General features: G+C 36.7%; 1 protein-coding gene across 2 annotated transcripts in view; it reads left to right on the top strand.

The window, feature by feature from the left end:
• The window catches only part of LOC127415086 (transmembrane protein 132C), a 52,278-nt gene that overhangs the window by 20,694 nt on the left and 6,581 nt on the right, over positions 1-25,003 (top strand). For both annotated transcript variants that reach the window (XM_051653631.1, XM_051653632.1), the window contains exons 3-6: positions 1,354-1,491; positions 3,792-3,981; positions 9,809-9,952; positions 14,572-14,777. In XM_051653631.1, coding sequence (XP_051509591.1) covers positions 1,354-1,491; positions 3,792-3,981; positions 9,809-9,952; positions 14,572-14,777 — 678 coding nt within the window. The remainder of the gene's footprint in view (positions 1-1,353; positions 1,492-3,791; positions 3,982-9,808; positions 9,953-14,571; positions 14,778-25,003) is intronic.

Genomic DNA, 25,003 nt, shown 5'->3' with positions numbered 1-25,003 from the left:
TATTCAACTTACCTGGCATGAAAGTCTCATCCAAAAGTTTTACACAATCTCATTTACTAATTAGTTTCTTTGTGTGAGTTTCTAAACAATAAAATAAAGCAGGTTTGGCCAGGGTTTTGTGTGCTTGTGTGTGTGACTGTGTGTAGGTGGGGTTGAAGTGACTGTCCAGGCTTGGCTAACTGGGTCTGATGTGGACATCATTGATTTCCTGTCCTCTTAAAGGGAATGGAGACTAACATCCTTTTCTTTTACCCCTGCATTGGAAACCACCCTGTCAGCCTCAGTTTAACACTTCTTGAACTGACTATTCTTGGCCTCATCTCCCGCTGCCATATACACTCACACAATCTTACAAAAATATACACTCTCTAAAGACAAAGTAAATGTCAGTCAACATGCTTACAACCATCCCTACTACAGCAAAGTATAGATTCATGAACATTGCTCTCCATAATTTTTTAGCACCAGTGATAAAGTACACACACACAAAAAAAATAAAAATAAAATAAAATAATAATAATAATAACGTTATTCCAAAAAAATTTGGAAAATGTGGTAACATCTAAATTTACTGTTTTGTCAATTCAAGTCAAAATAATTATGCAAAAAGAAAAAAGTTTTTGAAAAAAAAATTATAAAATGTTATATCGATTAATTACACAACAAAATGGAAACATATATAGGTTAAATAATAAAAGGCCCAGACTTAAGCCTTTGGGGACGCCACAAGGTAGAACAGTGTACTGGTGTACTGTTGTGAAAATACAAGTCAAGCTGACTCCAAGGACCCCCATTGTCAGAGAAAATATTTGAAGGCCCCCATGTAGGCAATTAGATATTTCTATTATAAGATAATATAAGATATTTCCTTTGATACTTCTACTGTAATGATGACAAAGCTTGTTTTCAAAGTTTTTTAATGAAAGAAACTACTAGCATCAATAGATTAAAACAATTAATCATGATAAATTTGTGATTCCAGAAATGTCAAGAACTGTATATTCTTCATAAAAAGTAAGCTGTTGAAGGGAGATATAAAATTTTTAACATTTTCAGTAAATTTATATTATATATAATTATATAAAAATTATAATAATCTACTTTATTTTAGAAAATATTAAGAGATCTTAAGGCCCCCCTTGAAGTGTACTGAGGCCCCCTAGTTGAGAACGTGTGTTTTAATGGTAAACAAACCATTCCTGTGTTTTTTTTTATTTATTTTTTATTTTTTTATTTTTTTAGAAAGAAGTACTTTTTAATCTACTCTATAATTATGCAGTTTGCATGAAAGTGCTACTTGGATGAAATCAAATCAATATTTTCCTTTTTTGTCTTTCTTTTTACCCAATATAGGGCCATGGTAAAAAAGGGTGTGTCCTTCCGTACAGCCACACCTAGCAACACGCTGCTTTGGGACATCACCCTGGACACAGGCCCAGATGGAAGTGTTGGAGTAATCTGTCAGAGAAAGTCAAATGCAACTGGGAAAAGGTGAGTGTGTCTGTTAGGGTAAATTCAATTAATTACGTTTAATCAGATGATTGGGGTGTGATAGCTTTAGCGGTAACTGCCGCATCGGATTAGACAGAAATAGCATACAATCACAGTTTAGAGTCTGAACTATATGTTTAATAATGGCTAACTACACAAACCTCAGTGAACTCATACATACATCTGTGTAAATTTGTTTGGCATTGAGCCCTGCATGGATGTGCAGATTTTGTTATATGTGTATCAGGTGTGGGCTTAAGGGTGTGAGGGTCAAACCGGGGTGTGCGTGTGCCAGAATCCTATTAGTGAAAGCCTGACCTGAAGTCACTCATTATTTTTGGTTGATGGTGTGGCCATAGTGGAGACAAAGACAACTGTGCATAAAGGTTGTGGTGTGGTAATGGGGGTTGCATAATTATTTTGAACAAGTAAATTTGATTTCCACAATACAGTAAATCCATGCACAAAATGTAAAAAGCCGATGTTTACTCTAAGCATTACAACCCACCATGGTAGTGGGGTAGGTTGTAACAACAATACACTTTGTACTTAATTTACACAGTTTAGGGATAAATTGTACATTTCTAAACTACTTTAATGTGTAGCACACAAATATGGGAATATCATTATATATAATGTTATATGTGAGGTGCAAAAAACCACTGAATTACAGATATTAAAACAATGATTTAAGCATTGTCAAAATTTTTGTGATGTTTTTCCTTTCTTAATGATGAGGATTGGGAATGTTTGTTGGACTTAATATGCTTAGAATTGTAATGTCCAATCTTAATCCATTTTAAAACAAGCAAATAATTTGCTCAAGCCCCATAGCAGCATCCTAGTGTTTGCACAATTTAGGTATTTTCTGGTGTTTATGTATTCCACTATGAGTTTAAAGGAGATGATTGGTGAAAGTGATTTCTGAAAAAAGGATAACCCGTCAGTAATCTGTTTGTTTGATTTGATACTGTACATGATGCATCACAAAAACACCAACATGAGTAGGCCAAAGGGACTGTACTCCCAGATCTGGATATTGTCCTTTTTCACCATATTGTATTGTTTTTGTACATGGTTTTAAGTAGAGATTTATGTAATCCATACTAACAAAAAGATTTGTGGCAAGTAAACAAATAGATAATTCTGTTTGTTTGAGATAAAGAGATAGGTAACATATGTAATTTAAGAAATTATATTGTTTGTTTTTCAACCTTTCAGAAGTTGTTTGATATTAAATCAAATCAAGATAACTAGCTGATTTGTACAAGGACTTATAAAAGCATGTTGCTTTGGAAGGAAAACGTGTTTGTACCACTGTCATTTTCAATCTGTCTTTTTTAAATAATTGCACTTTTGGCTGCACAAACATATCCATGCACACACTTATAAACAAATATACCATACAAAAGAGTGATCTGAACACTTTTTTTTTTTTTTGGTTCATCCCCAGAGCTTGAAAGCTGTGCATTTTAAAGCTGTAAGATTTGAGACAGATGCATCAGATTAGGGGTGATCCCATATCCTATTGAAAGTATTATGCAGCACACTGACGGGATTGCACTGCTAAGAGGTTAAAATGATATGGCTTGATGATTGCTGAAACTGTGATCCAACGAGCTGTGGATCTTTTAACCTGGTGTGGGCATTAGAACAGTTGACTGTCTTTTATAAGGTCAGACTATGGACAGTGTGTACAGGCAGGGCTGTGGGTGACCCCTTTTGGTAAAGGGCACAGAACTGATCTTCTGTTGCCTCAATTGACCTAAAAGTACCCATTTGAATGATTTTGAATGAAAGCATAGCAGCTTTGAAATGACGCTGTTGATGTGGCAATTGTTTGGTCACAGAAGATGAAAAAAGTTTAGAACAGTGGTTTCAACGGGTAGGATAGGGTCAGGGACTGCAGGGAAAAAACAATACAGAATGCAAATAATAAAATGTATAATAATGGATAGTTAGAACAGCAAAATAAATAGTCTAATCAACTTTTAAAAGGGAGGAGAAAACACATTCCATGTATTTTGTTGCTGATGTCAAAGGCTGGGCAACCAATCAAACTCAATGTTATTTTGGTGAAAATAATTTTGATTGGCGATAGCTAAAGACCACATGCAACAAGGACAACATGGTTTGTGACAACGACACTGTGTGAATAATTTTGCATATTGTTGGAAATGTTTTTTGTGTGCCTTTTTTTAGCATCGTGTTAGGTTTCACATGATAAAGCATAGGTGTTTAGAGTATGGTTTTTGGTTTAGAGTTTGTTGTGAGATTTTTAATGGCACATTCTCTTACAGATTAAACAAACTCCAAGCCATTCTACAGATGGATTTTGAAGTGGAGGATGTCAGCAGTCAATCAGAGATTCAGGTGATCAAGTGGGAGTTGATGCTTCCTGATGATGTCAGAATGATGGGGGCATCAGAGGGCACCATGAGGATCTTCACCACTCAGAGGGATTTTGTAGGGCTGGCTCCTTTAGTTATGGTAGGTCATTCTTTAAAGATATTAAAAATCGTATTTTTTTTTTAACCCTTTAAACTTGGATCGGCCTGAAAAAATATCAAAATATTAATAACTACAGTCTTGACCAACTCAAAATGGGTATAGTTTTAAAGCTTACAATGCATCTAGGCATTGTGACCAAAACTGAACAAGTGCTTTGAAATGTAAAAAAAAAAAAAAAAAAAGTGTTCCGTTTTGTTCATTTATTAATAATTTTGCACTGTATATATTATTGTTATGGGTAAAACTGATCAAATAGCCATGTGTCATATGTCATTGGAAAGCTCTCAAAGAGTAGAATACAACCAGCTATAACCAAAACTATAGTGAGTAATAGCTAAGTAAATGTCTTTGACATACATGGTACTTGTAAACAGGTGTTGCTTATTAGCCATGTTTTCACTTATAACTTCAGGAAAAATAAACAGAACATAAAATATATCACATACCATTACTTAGAGAAGGGGATTCCTGTTGAAATGAGCCCACACACAGTGTAATCGGATGCATAGATCATTAGATAAACCACTTAAAGTTTAGTGTGCACATGGCACATAATGTGCTATTTAGCTAAAAACACGTTAGCTTTCCTGGATCAGATGACTTAATTGGAAATGATGTAGTACAATGTTCAGCGTCATAGCACTCTAAATCAATGGTATTAGGATTCAGATCGCTGCAACCAGAGGTGAAAGTCATCCAAATATGGGCAGAGAGGATCGTTCACTCTAAATACATATGGCCACGAGGAGATGGCGCCACGTACATGATACAGTCTCGATGGCTCAAATGACACCGAATGGAACTGAATGAGTTACTCATGCATGCATGCTTTGTAGAGGTCTGCAACCTGGCCCGGGCCTGACGGGACCCGAGAACCCGTGGGGTTTCGGGCCGGGTTCGTGTCTGTTTTTCAAGAAGGATTTCGGGTTCGGGTCAGGTTTGTAATTAATAAAAAAATAAACAGGCTTACCAAACTTGTTTCGCACACACGCTCTCACTCACGCACGAACAGACAAGTTAGGGGCCGTTCACACCGAAAGTGTTTTTGCACACGTCTGTTCTGTTTTCCCATTGTTTAAACACATGCTGGATGAATGTCTTTGACATTTGCACCGCGTCTCGCTTTTTCTTCAGCGGCCTCAGGTACGGGTTGGGTTCGGGTTTCATTTTAAGGCCCGTGCAGACCTCTAATGCTTTGGAGAGAGAGCATACCTTTAGTCATTGTTGCATTTGCATGTAAAATTAGTTCTTATATACAATTATTATGTTTTAATTGCTTAGAGAGGTTTTTGGACACTAGGATAAATTATCTTTGTAATGCTATAACTTTTGATTGCTTTGTCATATGAACACACAATTTTACTCAGGTACAGTTGGCATGATTGGGAACAAAACAAAATCAGTTTCAGAGCTACCTTATTTACACTTAGAGATATACAGTATAATGTCAAATAGGGGTTGGCGATATGACCAAAATCTTATATCACCATATCACTCATTTTATATCACGATGATGATATATATCATGATATAGTTAGATTTTTTTTTTTAAATCAATAAAAATTGGTTTATAAATTAAATAAATATATTGTAATGCCTATATTTTTTTTAATCCATTAATTGAATTAAATACTCATGAATCATTTTCTTTTTATTTGGAACTTGACAAACATAGTCAGAGTTTAAAAAATAAATTGGAGGTATTCAAAAAGTAGAAATCAACCTTACCACAATGCTAAATTTCAGTCTGATGTTGTTGACTAGTATTATTATTATTATAAAACTTTCTTCAAGAAACTTGACATCTTCTGAAAGCAATGCAACAAAGGAAATAATTCATCTTATTTATGAGTAAAACATATCCTTCCTATCCTTGATAAAAGATTCTTTATTTATTTTACGTTATCTCTGTAGACAATATTTGAATATATGAAAGCAAAGTCAGTTTGTTTTCTAATATCTAACATCATTCATACTGAATTTTATTAAGGCTGATGATGTGTACTTAAATATACAGTATATAACAGATGACACATAATTGTTGGTGCATGACACAATGTTTCAGCTGTTTTCCTAATCAGTGTTTTTTAGAATGTCAGGCTCTCTCACCATTTGAGATGTTTGACTTCCTCCATATAATTTTAAGGTAAAAAAAAAACCCTCAAAACTTCAAATGGGTCATGCATGTTGTGAGGTTCGTTGGTGATAGAGAGAAACCGGATTGAGTAGTGCCAGTGATCACACGCTCTGCGTTCTCCTGTCTGTGGAGCACAATCTGGAAGCCTGCTGGTTGGGACTCGTGTGTGACAATCACGTGATACACAGTTGCGTGTGTGAGATGAGAAGCATATTTAGAATGCATGAAGAATGTAATTGAATTTGCTTCAGTGACCCGAAATTTAGCTTGGGGGGTGGGGGGGCGCTGAAAAATTGTCAGTACCTGAAAAACCCTGTTTCTTCAATTCTCTCAGTCTCACGTGAAGCCACCCCGTCTTCCTCCTCGATTTCTCCGACAGAATGTGTACCGTGTACGTGTTACATGAATAGAATGAGGTGCACATTTCTTGCCATGCGGTTGCGATTTTGAGTTACCGTGATACAGACGATAATCCAAAATGTATACCGTTTGCCAAATTTCTACCGTTTTATCATGTATACCGGTATATCGCCCACCCCTAATGTCAAATCAGAAAAATAAGAAAAAAGTAAATTTTTTGGCTAAATTTTTTTTGTGATTTTTTTAGCGGTTTCTTAGGCTGAGAGTCTCATAATCTATCATAATCTCTAACATTGAAAAATGTGAAAAGTTTCTTTAAAATTATACCAAAAAATTTACCCTATTTGTTTTTTTTGTAGAGTTATAAGCCTTTACTTTTGGACATGCCACTGAAACAGGAAATATTAAAAAAAAAAAAAAAAACCTTCAGAGCTTAAAGGGTTCAAACATTTTTTTTTTAATTATTTTGGAAAAGAGCTGTGAAAGTACAGTGTTGTCTTTAGGACCAAGGGTTTGGTGTGATGCCAGAGGTTTGTGCAAGTTTTCAGGTGAAGTGTGCCTTGCTCAAGAGCACCAAAACAGTGGTTAGAGACATAAGGACTTGTAAGAGCCCCTCTTTCCGGGGGAGCCTTCAAGGTTAGTTAAAAAATGCATAATGTGGCAGGATCTTGACATGGAGATAAGAGGCTGTTCTGTTTGAATGAAAGTCAAAGGAGAAGATGCTTTAGTATGCTGAATAAACTGCTTTTGTGCAAAATTAATACACTTAATAAACTGACTGCCTGTTTCAGCATGTTTGGCATGACATTCATTTTGGAGTGGGCTATATTTAAAGTTTACTATGAAAAAAATACTTCACAGTACAAGTACACACCAGGTTTAGTTAATTTTGTGCCACAACCTATTTATTTCCATGGTATCCACAAACTTTGACTGACTGTCGTAAAACTCTATGAGCAATTCAATGATGTCAGGGCCATGAAGATGTCAAGAAAACAACTGGAGCCATGATGCAGTGGTAGCACACATACTTGCATGTTGGAGTTTTTACTGAATTGCTCCAGTGTAGATGCAGGTTTGAGTCTGGCCTGTACCAAGACACAGAGCATCTTGTTTACCTACAGTACTGTAGTGGATTTTGGTAACTTCAAATTTTTTACATTACTGTTAGTTCAACCCACTGTTCAACTTCTGTCTCTATCAAAAGATATAGCAAACTGTTTAACAGAGGTTTCTTTTTGAAGTCTTATCACTGGTGTTAAGAAAGACAGAATTGATCTAGCAGGATGCCAGGGGCTCGGGATCATCACTGCGTTGTTAATGTGACAAGATTAAACTGCAAGACTAATAATGTTGGACTTTGGGATGTGTCCAAACATGAGCAGATTTGGACATAATCAATCAGATGTTCTGTACCACCTCTAATATACAGCTGGATGCCATCCCAGAATTCTGAAAAACAGCATAGGACATTGAATGGCCAAAAGACTATAAAACTCTTCATAAGTTTGGCAGATCTGTTTTTGAAGGGTTGTGAGAGCTTTGTGAACCAAGCAATAGCAAATACAACTGTGAGCAGGGCATTCTCAATAAGAATCTTGTAATTAAATACCCCATAAAACAGTTTGACAAGCACAATTTTCTTTACTCTGTTAATGGAAGCATAAGCAGTAGTTCTCGCAGCAAGACTTGGGATCTTTACGCTTTAATTCAGTCAGCCATCTCTTCCAATCACAATCAAGCCTCTGCTTTATAAGCTTGCAGATATGTCTTTCATTGCTCCTAATGCCTCGTGTTTTCACCCCCCCACTCCCCATCACCACCAGTTTAGGTCCCGTCCTGCCATAGAGGTAAGCTCCTCTCTCCTGCCTTCTTCGCCTTCTGGTAGGATCTGACAGTTCAAGCAAGTATCTGAGCGCTGAACTGTCAGATGGGGCTTACGCCAAATATCTCTACACTTGTATTAATTGCAATCATCCCGAGTCTTTTCTGATAGATATGTATTTACTATCAAAACAGGAAGTTGGGGTGGGACATATTGAAGGGCTTGTCCTTTTTAAAATATCTAATAGCCATTCATTTTACAGCACAGCCCAGCAAAACCATGATTTGCTATTTGCGAGCAAGTTGATATTATGGGAGCATTCTAGAGAGCACTTGATTGGACAAAAACTTTGATGAGTCATCCGCAATTTTGGTCCTTTTTCCTAGAAGAGAAAGACTATATTTTAACTTCATATATCTGTTACAGTATTAAGTTTATTTTTTAACTTTAATGAGCATACTAGAATATTGTTGGAATCAAATCTAACAGACATGGACTAAAACCCACAAAACTTTAATTTTGGTTTAATGGGGATTTTTCTTTCTTTTTTTTTTTAATTACTTTAATAAGTCTTACTGTAAATCCTTGTAAGTAGTACGGAGTCATACTTGAAAATAACACAGCTGTGTGAGCCACCTTATGTTAAATTTCTTCTTTCTTTTATTGTAATACAAAGTTGATATTTGCTTATTTAAGTGCATTTCTAATACCAGTTTAATTTAAGTCAGCTGGCATTTTGGATCTGTCAGGAGCAGAGTTCAGTGGTTTGCCCCATTAGACTGGAACATCAAGTTTCATTGTAGACAGTACTGGGACATTAGGTTTTTTCCCATGGAATAATCCTTTGTTCTCATCAAAAATGATTTTTGATTACATAAAGTTGTATCAGTCTAGTTGCCATGCACTGTAATGTGTCTCTGGCCCAGATTATGTAAAATGATTGACACAGTTCATTCCACCCTAAAATTCACTCTTGTGTACCTTGGTGTGCTATTTTTTTTTTTTTTTTAACATGTAAATGATTTATTGCCACAGATGCTGAAAAAGATATTGTGACTTTAAAGACCCCATGGAATAGCTTGATGAGAGTGAGAGTTTTATTTATTGTCTTAATGTATTTCAACAGAGTAAATGGGGGGACACATCGAAGGACTCTTTTTTTTTAAATAAAAAAATAGTCAGTATGCTTTTGATGACCCTATTTGGTTGCAGGTGGTACTAGGAGGACATTCTCATTCTAGAGAACATTTGATTGGACATAAATCTGTGTAGCGCAAAATGATTTATCAGTATTGTTGTACGATATCACGTATAAGAAAGAATGTACATCTTATATGCGTAATTCTGTTAAAAGTGAATTTCGTCAACTTTTAGGCATACACTGACGTATAGTATACATGACCTCAAAGCTAATAGACGTGGACAAAAAAACACAAACAGTTTTAAGGCCCAACATTTCACTTTGATCTCTGTTCCCTGTTTAGGATACAGAACTGTTGAACACTGCTGTGCTGACCGGTAAGAGGGTTACAGTAGGCATAAGAACCGTTGCTGTGGAACAGGATGGTTCTGTGACGGATGTCTCTGACTTTGTGGACTGCAGCTCCACAGATGAAGATGTTCTCAAGGTATTGTGTGCACAAAAAGCAAAGCATGCACCAATGAATCATTCATAATAAGCTCATGAACATGCAATGAGAAAGCACAGTATATAATGTCAATTTCAATTTCACATTGACTTGGAATATGGAATATAATCAAACAAAAGAATGTGTTTATTAAAATGCAGTTATAATGGATGTCTGTGGGGTCATCATTTTCCCTATAGACTTCAATTGTAAGTTTCAATTGAAACAAATCCTTTAAGTTGTATTTTAACCAGAATATTTCTTGAAGACCTTCAAGTTGAATAAGTCACATCTAGCTAATGTCAAACTCATTTTCTGTGCATGTTTGAGACAGAATGCAGATTCCTTGGATGCATGTCATTTTAGGAGACAATCAAAGGTCTCCAAAGAACATATCAATGTCATCTCTTGTGTAAGAAACAGAAACAGGACAGAGAAGTAATTTGTGGCAGTAAAAGTCATTAAACCACATATCGTCCTCTCTCAGGAGAGCTGTGTCCTCTTTGGAAAGGACTTAATCTGACAGGACAGCTCAGCACCATACTGTGACTACAGCCAAGACAAGAGACTTAAAAGAACTTTAACCATTTCTCAGTCAAGGGTGACAAGGTTTTCTGGCCTTATTTCTTTGAATTACAGTAAATAGAAGTTCAGATACTTTGATGTCCTCAAAGAGAAAAAACCCGTCCATAGTTACACAAGATTACACAAACATGGTGTACAGTCAGCCTGTCATTACAGTAAAATAAACGCAGACAGCGGTGTCCGAATTCCTATATTTTGTAAGTACTTAATTCGATGAAGAACTTACTTCTGAACAGTTGATAAGTACACACTACCTATAGTACTTATACAAAAGAGCCGCCCAGCTCACAGTCTTCCATCATTTTTAATTCTCCATTAAACAGTTTAATGGTCATTATATAGACATATTGGATCGCATAATGCATCTTCTAATCCATCCATCTATCTGCTTTATCCGTCATTACATCAGCCCAACACTCTCTCTTCGGGTTATGCATTTCTGTATTCATCCATATACCCCTATCCTTTAATCTTTGTCTTTAAACTTTCACTAAATGTAAACAAAAGCAGAACTCACAACCATCTGGCTGCTTGGACTGCTATATTAGATTATACCTTCATCCTGCATTATTCACAGGGTTATATGAAGTGTAAGTCCACGTATAGTTGCAATGTTTATTTATTTCCCATCATTATCAGCTTGTGATATTCTCACAAAGCTAAGACCTAAAGTCATCATTGTTTTTTTTTTTTTTTTTTTGTGTGTGTTTATTTTAGAGATTACTGATCAAATATCTGTAAGCCTGAGTATCTGATGTATCTGCTAAACTCTTAATCCAAGAATTTAACTAATAGGTTTACCTCCCTTTCACTTGATGCTATATGCTACTACCATCTTTAAAACAATACTACTCAGTCCTACTTTTAGAAACCAGGTACACTGGCTATTATATCTCTCAGACTAGACTAGGGTTGCCAACTTTATGCAGATTGAATAAAGGACACTTGAGCATTTTGAGCAAATCAATATGGGATGGGTATCCTCCTTCAAGGTTTTACTGTAGGACCGGATATGTGAGGTCCAGTTCGAGCGTTTCGCCATCTGATGGAGTTCCCCCTTAAGCATTTTTCCACTTCAACACAAAGCCATAACGTTTCACCATCCGTCCCCCTCAAGCATCTTGTAGATAAAAAAGATGTAATGTGGCCAACCCTATATTAGACCTAACAGTGAAAATACAGTGTTCCTGAAATATTTACATAGGTGTTTGTGGTGATTGTTTAACCCAAGACAAAATGGTTTTAAATATACTACATGGCCAAAAGTACATTATGTAGTAACCCCCTTCTATTTAACAGGTTTGGCTGAACATTTATTCCAGTGAAGACAAATACCAATACAGCATACACTTTTTGAGGCAACAGTTTGGGGAGGCACTTTTCTGTTCCAGCATTCAGACAATGCTTCCATGCACAAAGCGAGATTCATTAAGAAAAAAACCTTTGGGATAAATTTGAATGCAGACTGCGAGTCAGGCCCCATCACCCAGCATTTTTGGTTGACCTCACTGATGCTCTTGTTTCTAAACAAAATCAGATCCCCACAACCATGTTCCAACATCTAGTGTAAAGCCTTCCCAGAAGAGTGGAAGACCAACTCTCTGTTAATGGACATGGTTTTGAGATTAAATGCTCAAAAAGCACATAAGGGTGGTGTTGGGATGCCCACATACTTTTGGCCATAATAAAAATTAAATCTGACATGAGTGCATTTTATTATCTGTTTCACATATTATACTGGATATCATTTAACATTATAATTAAAATTATATCCAAGATGTTGGGATGCCCACATACTTTTGGCCATATATTGTATTTATATAAGATCAGAGAATCAGAATATATATATATATATATATATATATATATATATATATATATATATATATATATATATACATATGCATTCTGTTACATTTTATAAGATGTATCTTAAATCATAATAAATGATATATGCTTTTGACTGCTGTGAGCCCATAATCTTGCTGCTTTTCATTGCTAATAGCATATAGACAGGGTTGGGAGGGTTACTTTTGAAATGTATTCCACTACAGATTACAGAATACATGCTGTAAAATGTAATTTGTAATGTATTCCGTTAGATTACTCAAGGTCAGTAACGTATTCTAAATACTTTGGATTACTTCTTCAGCACTGGTAGATTTTTTCACTTGTTTTGACTATAAAAACTCTGCCAGTACAGTAAGACAAAATACACATGTTAAAAATGCATTCTCTGAAAAACCTAAATATCTTATGCAGTGTTGTTTCTAAAACAAGATAAATCGAATTGATCTTTTTTTAAGGATTCTTAGATATTTTTACAGGCAAACAATATAAAAATTATTATCAAGAATATATATGATCTAACGTGAATTTTCTTGATAAAAAAAATATGATCGTGCCTGGTAACGTGCATGTAAAATGGCTAGAAATAGCATTTTAGCTTAGCATAAAGCTGACAATTTACACAAGGTTTATTTCTATTTCTTCTGCTCCAAACTTACTTCAAACTTACTTCTCTGTCTGCTCGTATGAATGTAACACATCATAAGAAAGTGTTTCACTGCTGTTCAAATGCACTTTGGATCACATCATTTATATGTATAAATGTTTTCCATCTGAAAGGACTAAATATTAAATGAAATAAATGACAATAAAATGCAAAGTAATCTCTTCAGTAATCAAAATACTTTTTGAATGTAACTGTATTCTAAATACCAATGATTTAAATTGTAACTGTAGTGGAATACAGTTACTTATATTTTGTATTTTAAATACGTAATCCTGTTACATGTATTCCGTTACTCCCCAACCCTGGATATAGACCATAAATAGTTTGGATTATGACATTTTATGCACTCATAAACAGGATATTTGCCATCCATGTAAACTGTTTTTGTGTGCATGTGTTAAACTTCCTAGGCAGTAAAGAGTCCTGTAGTTCAAATCAAGACATAGAGACATTACATATATACACAGAAACTAACTCATACACATATTTAGCCTTCTCTCTAACCTGTTTATGCTGGCCTTACTTGCTATTCCACAAAAGGATGTCGGTCTAAGTCACCTCTATGTGCCTTCTTCAATCTTGTTGAAATTTAATTGCATCATAAATTATCCAATTGATTTAATAATTTCACTGCATGCATTTGATAAGCCCATGCTGAACTGTTAAGTGCCTTTGAGACTACTGAAGCCATGCATAATATTTCAAAAGTGAGAGTAAATGTGCAAAGGCTACATTAGAAATTCTAATGCAGTGTAAGTGCCATGAAGCAAGCAAGGCAACCACCGTTCATTGCTCAGTTAGTGTAAATTTGAACAATTGTGTGCGATTATGGTTTTGGTCAAGAGATCAGTGTTTCGGTTCATTATCTTTACTTGCTATACAACCTTCATATGCAGTCAGGTCAGAATGGACATGTGTGAATGGTACACTAGATCAGTGTTTCCCAAACTTTTTTTGTTTTTTTTGTACCTCCACACCCACATCAATAGAGCTCAAATACCCTTTAATAAAAATAAACCTGACATGAATGCATTTTATTGTTTGTCTCACATATTATACTGGATATTATTTAACATTATAATTAATATTATTAATTATCATTAAAAAATATATATATATTCAGCAATACTCAGACTCACCAAGTACTGTAGCTTTCTTTCTGTAGTTTCATACTGATCGAAGTAGATTCATTGGATTTTATGTAGAAATTATTTTTTATATACTTTTCGTAATATATTTCATGTGGAAGTTGAGCTCATTAGAGGCAGTAAATTAAAAAAATAAATAAAAATAAATTCTTTAATCTCAAATGGTTAAATGCACTTGTAAATGCTGATCTGAAGAGTACCAAAATTATTTTTTGTCCCAAAAATGCATGTTTGTACTGGGGCTCAGTGCAATCAAATCCTCTTACATAGTCAAAATTCCATACAAATCCAGCAAAACATGGAAACTGCATTGTGAGCAGCCTGCTTGCTTAGTTTTGAGAATAACATGGAATATGTTTTGGTGCCCCCAGGTATCTGACAGATGTGACTTTGTCTATGTGAATGGAAAAGAAACCCAGGGACGACTGCGGATGCTGGTGAACTTCACCTACAGTTACCTGAGCTCCCAGCTGGAGATGAAGGTGTGGTTTCCTCGTCTTCCTCTGGATATCGAGGTGTCTGATACAGAACTAAGTCAAATCAAGAGCTGGAGGATCCCCATCGTGTCCACTAAGAGGTACATTAACACATTCACCATGTTTACATGCATATCATTTTCAGTTTAATGTCTATATTCTGGTTAAGCCTTTATTCTGAAAAAGGACTACAGGAATATTCAAGTATGTAATCAGCATATTCCAAATAATCTAACACATGCAATTTTTTTTCCTGTTATCCTATTCTGGAAATACAAGGGACGCTCACTCTTGTCATTTTTTACACTGCATCTTTGTATTTCTGCAGAGTAATTCAATAAAATATTTTATTCACATTCTTGTCTTTGACAATAGCACATAAGGGAGCAATTAATTACAAAATGTAGATCGTGAGGCTGTTACAGCACTTTCGTTATTCTGTATATTATGTTATGTCCGGAAAAAAAAGACAAGGAAAGCACAGGGCTGAGACGGTGTTTCACCCACTTGTCTAAAATCCTGTGCTGACCAGCTGGCCCCCATCTTCACACAGATCTTCAACAGATCACTGGAGCAATGTGAAGTTCACTGCTGCTTCAAATGCTCCACCATCATCCCTGTCCCAAAGAAACCCAAATCACAGGACTTAATGACTACAGACCCATCGCTCTGACGTCTGTGGTCATGAAGTCATTTGACAGACTGGTGTTTGGCCACCTGAAGTTTGCAGATGACACTACTGTCATCGGCCACATGCAGGATGATGATGAGTCTGCATACAGAAGGGAGGTTGAACAGCTGGCTGTCTGGTGCAGTCAAAACAACCTGGAGCTTAACACACTCAAAACAGTGGAGATCAGGCCCGGCTCCACGGGGGGGCCAGGGTGGGCCTGATCCACCCAATCAGGAGCTTGGCCCACCCTGGCCCACCCTGGCCCCACCCCCCATAACAACCAATCACAAAATTGGTGCGATGTTCAATTCAGCTCCAGATTTTCCTTTTCTTTTCTTATTTATTTTAAGTGTAGGCTGTCGAAACAATAGCCTTAGTCTCATTCACCTCGCTACCTTTGCCGTTAACAAACGTGCTGAATGACAAAGCAATATTAATAACGATACTGTCATTTTAACAGTCAGTGAACATATTACTAAACACTTGTACATTAAACAAATCACAACAGGCACAGATTTCTTATTCCGAAAGGACAAAAGAAAAGCACTTTTGCTCACCAGGATGCAGCTACCACCTCTTCCATAGTTGAGTCAAGTTCAACGGCATCTTCAGATGGTGTCAAAAACACAATTACACCTACACAAAAATGGAGCAATTCTGTCCCAAATGATTTAAACAAGGCAAATCCTCATCAAAGATAAATACCTTGCTGACATTTTGTCAAGTATCCCAGAAAATGCAAAGTACACTTCCAAATCCATCCAGAATGAAGTGATTGAAATTTTGGCCTCCATGTACAATAAAATAAAACAGGAATATGACACTGCTGATTCAGCTGCATTCTGTTTAAAAAGTGATGGCACAAGGGATTGGTGCAACATTGAAAATGTGTCTGTTGTAATCTGCTTTGTGTGCAATGGTGTGCCAGAGGAACATCTCATTGGCTTGTTAGAACTACAGCAGCTTGATGCAGATTACATCACCACCGAAATGTTAAGATACTTGTCTCATACAGGATTCAGTTCTGAAAATATACTGAGCCAGTGTTATGACGGAGCATCAGTGATGAGTGGGGTTCGAGGCGGTGTTCAAGCTTTATTGCAAAAAAGGTTGGGCAGGCATATCCCCTACATCCACTGCTATAACCACCAGCTTCACCTCTCCATCATACATGCAATTCAAAGTGAACCTTTTGCCAAAAGATTCTTTGACTTGTCAGGTTCCCTGTACTATTTTTTCAGGCATCATTTTGTCTGTCAGAGGTACAGTTGCCCATATCTCAAGAGGTTGTTAGAAATCCACTGGACAAGTCATTTTTAAGTTACCAAATGTGTTGTGGAGAATGAGGAAGTCATTCTTGACATTCATTTCAAGGTTTCCGATGATGACAATGCCTCGGTTGACTTGCAAAAATGCTTCTGGGATTCTCTCTCAGCTGAAGCGATGCCATTTTTTTGAAGTTGGCAAATTTTTGATTCATCTTCTTGCCATTTTAAAACCAGCCAATGCCATCCTACAGTCTCACCATTTTGATTTTGCAGTGCAGCTGAAGTACTGCAGGTATCTCTTAGTGCACTGAAAAATCTCAGAGAAAATGACAGTCAATTGCAGCAGTAATGCACTGGCATGTCTACTGATGAGCCCTCACCAAAACGTCTAAGGACTATTAATCCCTTCTATGCTGACTCTGTCATTTTATCACCTATAGGGCAAGAAGGGCAGTCAGGCTCTGAATGTTCCACTGAAGCTCTAAGGTGACAGATGTTAAACATTGTTGATACAGCTGTATCAGAGATGGAAAACAGGTTTTCCACAAAGAATTTAGAGCTGATGCAAGCCCTGTCATGTTTGATGCCAAAATCCAACAAATTTCTTGACATTCAGCTGCTTGAGCCTTTCTGTAGTCTTGCAGGGGTTGCAAAAAGTGAGCTGCATATTTAAATTCTTGTTGCCAGACCAATGCTGACCAAAAAGCTTCCAACTGATGCTGACTGTTCGGCTGTTTGCAAACTCTTGCAGGAATACAAAGATGCATTTCCAGGTCTTCATAAACTGTATGTGTCTGCCCTGGTCATGGGCGTTTCTACTGCTTCATGTGAGAGCTCATTCTCCACTCTGATGATGTTGGCATTTACACTCGTTTACATTTACGAGAGAAATAATGTAAAAAACGTACTACTTCAGTGTGATTCAACCAATCTAATGGTGCCCTTTCCTGTGTACGGTGTCAAGTTTCAACATATATGAAATATATAAAATATTAAAATGAATAAATGTCTATTTTTCCAGCCTGCTGTATTAGTATTTATTTATTGTTCCTTATTCATTTTAAATACAGTTATTGATTATTGTTATTTTCATAAGCTAAATAGCCTATATCATTAATGAAATCTTTCGTATTTCAATGGGGATATAATTGATAACAGCTGACAGTTACATGAGCAAACAAGGTTTGAACATCAACCGTAACAAGATCAAACTGAAATTCACAGCTTTTTAACACTTCTATGTACAAATTTGAAGGCTGTTTATTGGATCAATACAGGTAAACGTCATATTATGCGACTATGCATTACTTACGGAGAGCTTACGAATCTTGAGCTAAATCTTGACTTAAGAACAGGTGGTGCAACCAAATTAAGCACTAATTTAATTACAAACTAACTAGTAGTTACTAAGACCTTAGTGTGAACTTTAAGTCCCAACTTACGTGAGACCTTTCGCACAGCTGGTGCTACCCTACCCTGGGCTTTACCATCTCACAGGACCTGAAGTGGGAGACCCATATTGACATATCGCAGAGTTTGTACTTCCTTCGCCAGTTGAGGAAATTCAACTTGCCACAGGCGCTGCTGATACAGTTTTACTCAGCAGTCACTGAGTCTGTCCTCTGCACTTCAATAACTGTCTGGTTTGGTTCAGCTACGAAATCGGACATCAGAAGACTACAAAGGACAGTTTGGACTGCTGAGCGGATTATTGGTTGACCCCTGCCCTCCCTTCAAGAACTGTACATTTCCAGAGTGAGGAAAAGGGCTGGAAAAATCACTCTGGACCCCACTCACCCAGCATATTACCTCCTTGAACTGTTGCTTTCTGGCCGGCGCTACAGAACACTGAGCACCAGAACCATCAGCTATCAGTTAAAACTGCCCCATTGAGCAATAATTATGTGCAATACACAGCTTAGTCTATTTATATTTATCCAACATATCCTACCTCTTCTGCCATTACATTCCCTTGCACTATCTGTATATAACAGATTTGTATTTGTACATACGTATATATATATATATATATATATATATATGTTTTGTCTTATTGTGTTTTTCTATATATACTTATATTTTCTAATCACTTTTGTATTTTTATTCTATTTTTTTTATTATCTCTTGTTGTTGTATTGTTGCATTGTTTGTGCATTGGAAGCTTCTGTCACCAAGACAAATTCCTTGTATGCGTAAGCATACTTGGCAATAAAGCTCATTCTGATTCTGGTTATTTGGAAAATATTTGGAAAAAAACTCTTCACTATAAAAATGCTTTTCTTCTATTGCTTTCCTTTTACAACTCTCTATATCACGTAGCACACAAAATTAATTTGACTGTGCATAGATATAAATGAATATTCCATAACTGGATATTTTTAAAAAAGATGCATACATGACCCAAAATTCCAACTTATACAGGCATATGCCTGCTGTCTTATTGGGATATTTAGAATCACAAATATTGGCTAAATTGAATTAAGGCAATTGGTAAGCATGTTTAACCTCTTGAGACCCGAGCGTGACTGCTGTGTGCATTTTCCATTCCCCTTTTTTGATTTGTAACTAGTAGCCCCTTTTTGATGTCTACATATGTGAACAGTAAGACTAAGATTTTTCTTTTTTTTTATCATATTGTTTATTATGTTTCCAGGAGTGTTGGTTATTCATGTTTTTGAGATGTTACAGACATTACATCAGAAATTAGCATAATTAATTCTAATTCAAAGTAATGGTCAGCATCTTCCAATCACTGCTAACCATGTTAAAATAAAATTTTACGTGTAAAATTGTCCCATGTCTGCCAAACATTTTGAGTGCTTCAAACATCATCTGCAGCCTGAAACTGAACTTTTCTGACCAGATGTTAGGAGTGAATGCACTTGGCTGCATAGCAAATCTATAGGATGCTCCCTTGCTCCCTAATTAGGAAATGACTTAACCTCCAGTGTGCTGTCTGCCTGCACTGGTCTCAGAACAGTTTGAAATGCATGTTATTTTCATTCTAACTCCATATACAGCCTCTAAAAGCAACATTTTCCAGCTTTTGGATACATCCATTGATTCTCATTGTGATAATGCACAGTTAATATAGGATATTTTAAGGAAAATGAGCCTATAGTCCACGTACGTGGTCATTGTGTTAAACAGCGTGCCATTTAACAATAAATCGATGAAATTTTAAAAATGGCATATCAGATGATACTACAGACTCTACTCTTTTGACTCAAACATGTTTTAATGTAAAAGGTTAATGAGGTTTACCAGATGTAGTTTTTTGCCGTTTCTCAAAAAGACAAACTCTGCTGTGTTCGGTGCCATGTTGTTTTGTCACATGACTCGGTGCGTCGAAAGTTTCACTTTAATGACAGCGTAGAGTTTCCTGAAATGAGATTAGTCAGTTTAAATGAAATTAAATGATGCACAGCCTATAGCAAAGCTAAAACATAATATCCACGCATGTGGCCGCGGGGTCAAGTCATTTTTATTTGTATAGCGCTTTTCACAACATACATCGTTTCAAAGAAGCTTTACAGAAAATCATGCTTTAACAGAAAATGAAACCGTGAAAGTCTTAGTCATCATTGTGTAATTGTAAATTGTGTATACAAATAAATAATTAAATAGTTAAATAATAATTGTATTTAGAACCCCAGTGAGCAAGCTGAAGGATGGAGAAAAATAACCTTGGGAGAAACCAGGCTCACTGTGGGGGCCAGTCCCCTCTGGCTAAACAGCATGAATATAATGCCAATATGAGTTATTTGTGTGCAGTGCAAGTCATGGTTTAAAATTAGTAAACTAAGTAAGTGTTAAGGGCCAGTGTTTAAACAAATATTTTGTATAAACTGTAAGATTAATGACTAATGTCTTTCAAGACATTAATGACTAATGTCTTTTTTGCAGAAATTCACATAGATGCATTGTCCTTTGTTAGTTGGCTGATAAAGGCTTTTGTTGGCAATTAACTGATTGTCTATGTATTCTATTTCAAGAGTGTCATCCATCAATAAACAAAGGTGATGCAGGCAGAGATCAATGAGGTGCATTGCAGTTCAACTGGCAGGTCATTTTGGTGAGGTTCAGTGGGGTCCATCCTAAGTCCAAGGTTCAGGCAGTGGCATATGAAGTATCCGATGTCTTACAGTTGGAGTTGGCATCAGTTCCTCCTCTGAAGTCCATCGTAAAAGACTGAAGTGATGTCTGGCTGGCACCGGCTGTAGTTTGTCGTCATCACTCATCGACATGTTGTAGTGGAGTCCGACACCAAGCAGGAACGGAGCTGGATCTGTCCGTCTCTGGTAACCTCGGGAAATGAATTCCGAGGTTGAGACAGGGAAACAAATAGCATAATATTATCGTAGATGCCATTCAATTTATTGCAGAGTTACAGATTATGAGAATTTTTTTTGAGAAAGTTTCTGGTTCCGGCAGACCTAACTAAAGCAGCCTAATTGTGAGTTGATGGATAAATTAGGTGTATGCATTTGCTAAATAGATGAGTCTTTAGTCTACACTTAAACTGAGTGAGTGTGTCTGCGTCCCGAACAGTGTTAGGGAGACTGTTCCATAGTTTTGGAGCCAAAAAGGAAAAGGATCTACCTCCTTTTGTGGATTTTGATATTCTAGGAACTATTAACAGGCCAGAATTTTGTGATCGTAATGAATGTGATGGAATATAGCGTGGTAGAAGGTCACTTAAGTACTGTGGAGCTAGACCATTCAAAGCTTTGTATGTAGTTAACCGAATTTTAAAATTAATAAGAAATTTAACAGGTAGCCAATGTAACGTCAATAAAATATGATCATATTTCTTGGTTCTAGTCAGCACTCTGACAGCTGCATTTTGAACCAACTGAAGTTTATTTATTGAACTTGCAGTACATCCTCCCAGTAATGCATTACAATAATCTAGTCTTGAGGTCATGAACGCATGAGTTAGTTGCATCAGCAACAGAGAGCATGTGTCGTAACTAAGCAATATTTCTGAGGTGGAAGAATGCTGTTCTACAAACACTGGAAACTAGATTTTTGAAATATAACACCTAAGTTCTTTTCTGTAGAAGATGACATAACAGTACATCCATCGAGAGTCAAATTATATTTTAGCGGCTTATTTTTAGAGGTTTTTGGTCCAATAATTAGTACCTCTGTTTTGTCAGAATTTAGTAGAAGGAAATTTTTGGCCATTCAATCTTTGATTTCATTGATACACAAATTTCGTCGGGTTTAGAAGAAATATAAAGTTGGGTATCATGGGCATAACAGTGGAAACTTATTCCACAATTCCTGATAATATCTCCCAAGGGGAAGCATATATAAGGAGAAAAGCAGAGGCCCTAAAACTGATCCCTGTGGCACTCCATACTTAACTTTTGTTTGATTTTACAATTCCTCATTTACACATACAAAGTGGTAGCAGTCTGATAAATAGGACCTGAACCATGCTAATGCAAGTCCACTAATGCCAACATAATTCCCCAGCCTATTCAAGAGAATGTCATGATCTATGGTGTTGAAGGCAGCACTAAGATCGAAAAGCATTAGAAGAGAAATGCAGCTGCAATCAGATGATAAGAGCAAGTCATTTGTAACTCTGATAAGTGCAGTCTCTGTACTGTGATGGGGCCTAAATCCTGACTAAAATTGTTCATATATACCATTTCTCTGTAGAAATTAACATAGTTGGGAGGACACTACCTTTTCTAGTATTTTCTTTTTTTTTTTCTTGCCAATTTGGAATTCCTCATGGTGGCGTAGTGACTCGCCTCAATTCAGGTGGTGGAGGACAAATCTCAGTTGCCTCCGTGTCTAAGACTGTCAATCCGCACATCTTATCATGTGGCTTGAGCACGTTACTGCAGAGACCTTGCGTGTGTGGAGGCTTCATGCTATTCTCCGTGGCATCCATGCACAACTCACCACGTGCCCCACCGAGAGCGAGAACCACACATTATAGCGACCACGAGGAGGTTAACCCAACTTGACCCTACCCACCCTAGCAACAGGGCCAATTGGTTGCTTAGGAAGCCTGACTGGAGTCAGTCAGCACATCCTGGATTCTAATTTTGCGACTCCAGGTGTGGCAGTCAGCGTCTTTACTCGCTGAGCTACCGAGGCCACTACCTTTTCTAGTATTTTCGACATAAATGGGGGATTTGAAATCGGTCTATTATTAGCCAATTCGCCAGGAACATGTTAAGGATAAGCTAAGGATAAGTGGTTTGATAACTGCCATTTTAAAGTTTCTTGGGACATGTCCTAAGGATAGCGAGGAGTTAATAATATTAAGAAGAGTTTCTGAGATTACTGGGAATACCTCTTTTAAGAGTTTAGTTGGCATTGGATCTAACATACATGATGTGGCTTTTGATTTTTTGATAAGTTTTGTTAGCTCTTCATGACCTATGACAGCGAAGGATTGAAGTTGCTCGAGAGGACAGTTATGAGACACTGTTTTCTGAGGTGCTTTGGTAGTTGATTTTATAATTCCAAATTTATTTCTGATGATTTCTATTTTATCAGTAAAGAAATTCATAAAGTCATTACTATTGTGCGGGTTCAGTCGAGGCTTTATTCCTAACCAATTTAGGCACAGTACTGAATAAACACATAGGATTGTTGTGGTTATTATCTATGAGTTTGCTAAAATATTTAGACCTGGCAACTTTTAGTGCCTGTCTGTATCTACTGACACTATCTTTCCATGCACTGCGAAATACCTCTAATTTTGTATTCTTCCACCTGCGCTCCATTTTCCAAGCTGCTCTCTTGAGAGCATGAATGTGATCATTGTACCATGGTGCGGGGCTTTTTTCTTTAATTTTCTTTAATTGAAGGGGGGTGACAATATCAAGAGTGCTAGAGAAGACTGTATTTATATTTCCTGTTATTACATCAAGTTCTTCTAGACTTTTTGGCTTACTTAGTATGCGAGACAATTCTGGAAGATTATTAGTGAAGCTATCTTTAGTGGTCGAAAGAATAGTTCTACCTGAACGATAGCATGGTGTAGATTGAGTGACATAAGCTGATCACAGCAAACAAGAGACGAGGTAATAATCTGAGATGTCATCGCTCTGCGGTAGAATTTCTATAGTATACATCAACTTAATATGAATTAAATCTAACGTATGATTATGGTGATGAGTTGGTCCTGTCACATTTTGTCTGACTGTAAGAGAGTTGAGAATATCAATATATGCTAATCCCAATGTGTCATTATCTATGTGAATGTTGAAGTCACCAACAATTAAAGCTCTATCCGCAGTAACTACTAGATCTGATAGAAAATTTGCAAATTCACCAAGGAAATCAGAATAGGTCCCGGGTGATCTATATACTGTAGCAAGGGCAAAAGATGACAGAGATTTTTTATTTATATCTGACGGTGTGACATTAAGCATTATTAGTTCAAAAGACTTAAACTTATATCCTGTCCACTGAGTAACACCAAAAACTTCACTGTAAATTGTAGCAACACCTACTCCTCGACCCTTCAGACGAAGCTCATGTTTATAACAATAACTTGGGGGAGTAGATTCATTTAAACTAATATATTCCTCGGTTTAAGCCAGGTTTCAGTCAAACAGAGTGTATCCAAACTATGATCCAAATTTAATTTACAATTAGTGCTTTGGTTGAAAGAGATCTAATCTTTAGGAGCCCTAACTTTATATGAAGTTTATCTTAATTGTTTTTATTTTTTAATAATAATATATTGTTAAATAATAAAATAATTTTTTTTCACACTTTTTAACATTATCTTTAGTGATCTCCGACTGGCGAAGCCGGACATCGTTAGTGCCGACATGAATAACAATTTTAGAAAAACAGAAGTGGCTGGAGTCTCTATTTTCACGTTCCTTACAATAGAATCACCTATTACTAAGGCACTTTCAACATGATTCTTAGTAGGTGCATCACTGAGTGGGGAGAAACGATTGGAAATCCTAACAGGAATGGGAGAGTGGTGCCGCTTTGCTGAGTATGCTGCTGAGATGTCACCCAAACGCCATGCTGTGGGGACTCTACAGCCGGAACCAAAGTTTGTGTGTTGCTCGCTGTACTACCCACACCCGAAACAGTATCTGCCGGCTTCTCTTTCTCACTGACCTCCACTAGCATTCGAATGCGTGTGTCTAACTCATTAACCTTCTCCGTCAGCCTGACTAATTCCTTACATTTATCACATGTAAATCCCTCACTGCTGATGGAAGAAGCTATAGTAAACATGTGGCATGCAATGCAGGAAGAAATAACATGAGCGGATGCCATGACTTTCTGCAATTGTTTGTTGTTGTTGTTGTTATGGTTGTTCTTGAGCGGCGAAGGTTTGAGATCGATGTGGTTTGATGTGGTTCCTGATCAGCAGATGTTTGAGATT

Source organism: Myxocyprinus asiaticus, chromosome 24 (assembly GCF_019703515.2).
Source record: "Myxocyprinus asiaticus isolate MX2 ecotype Aquarium Trade chromosome 24, UBuf_Myxa_2, whole genome shotgun sequence".
Lineage (NCBI taxonomy): Eukaryota > Metazoa > Chordata > Actinopteri > Cypriniformes > Catostomidae > Myxocyprinus > Myxocyprinus asiaticus.
Note: the sequence above shows the minus strand (reverse complement) of the source record. Positions and strands in the feature narration are given on the sequence as shown.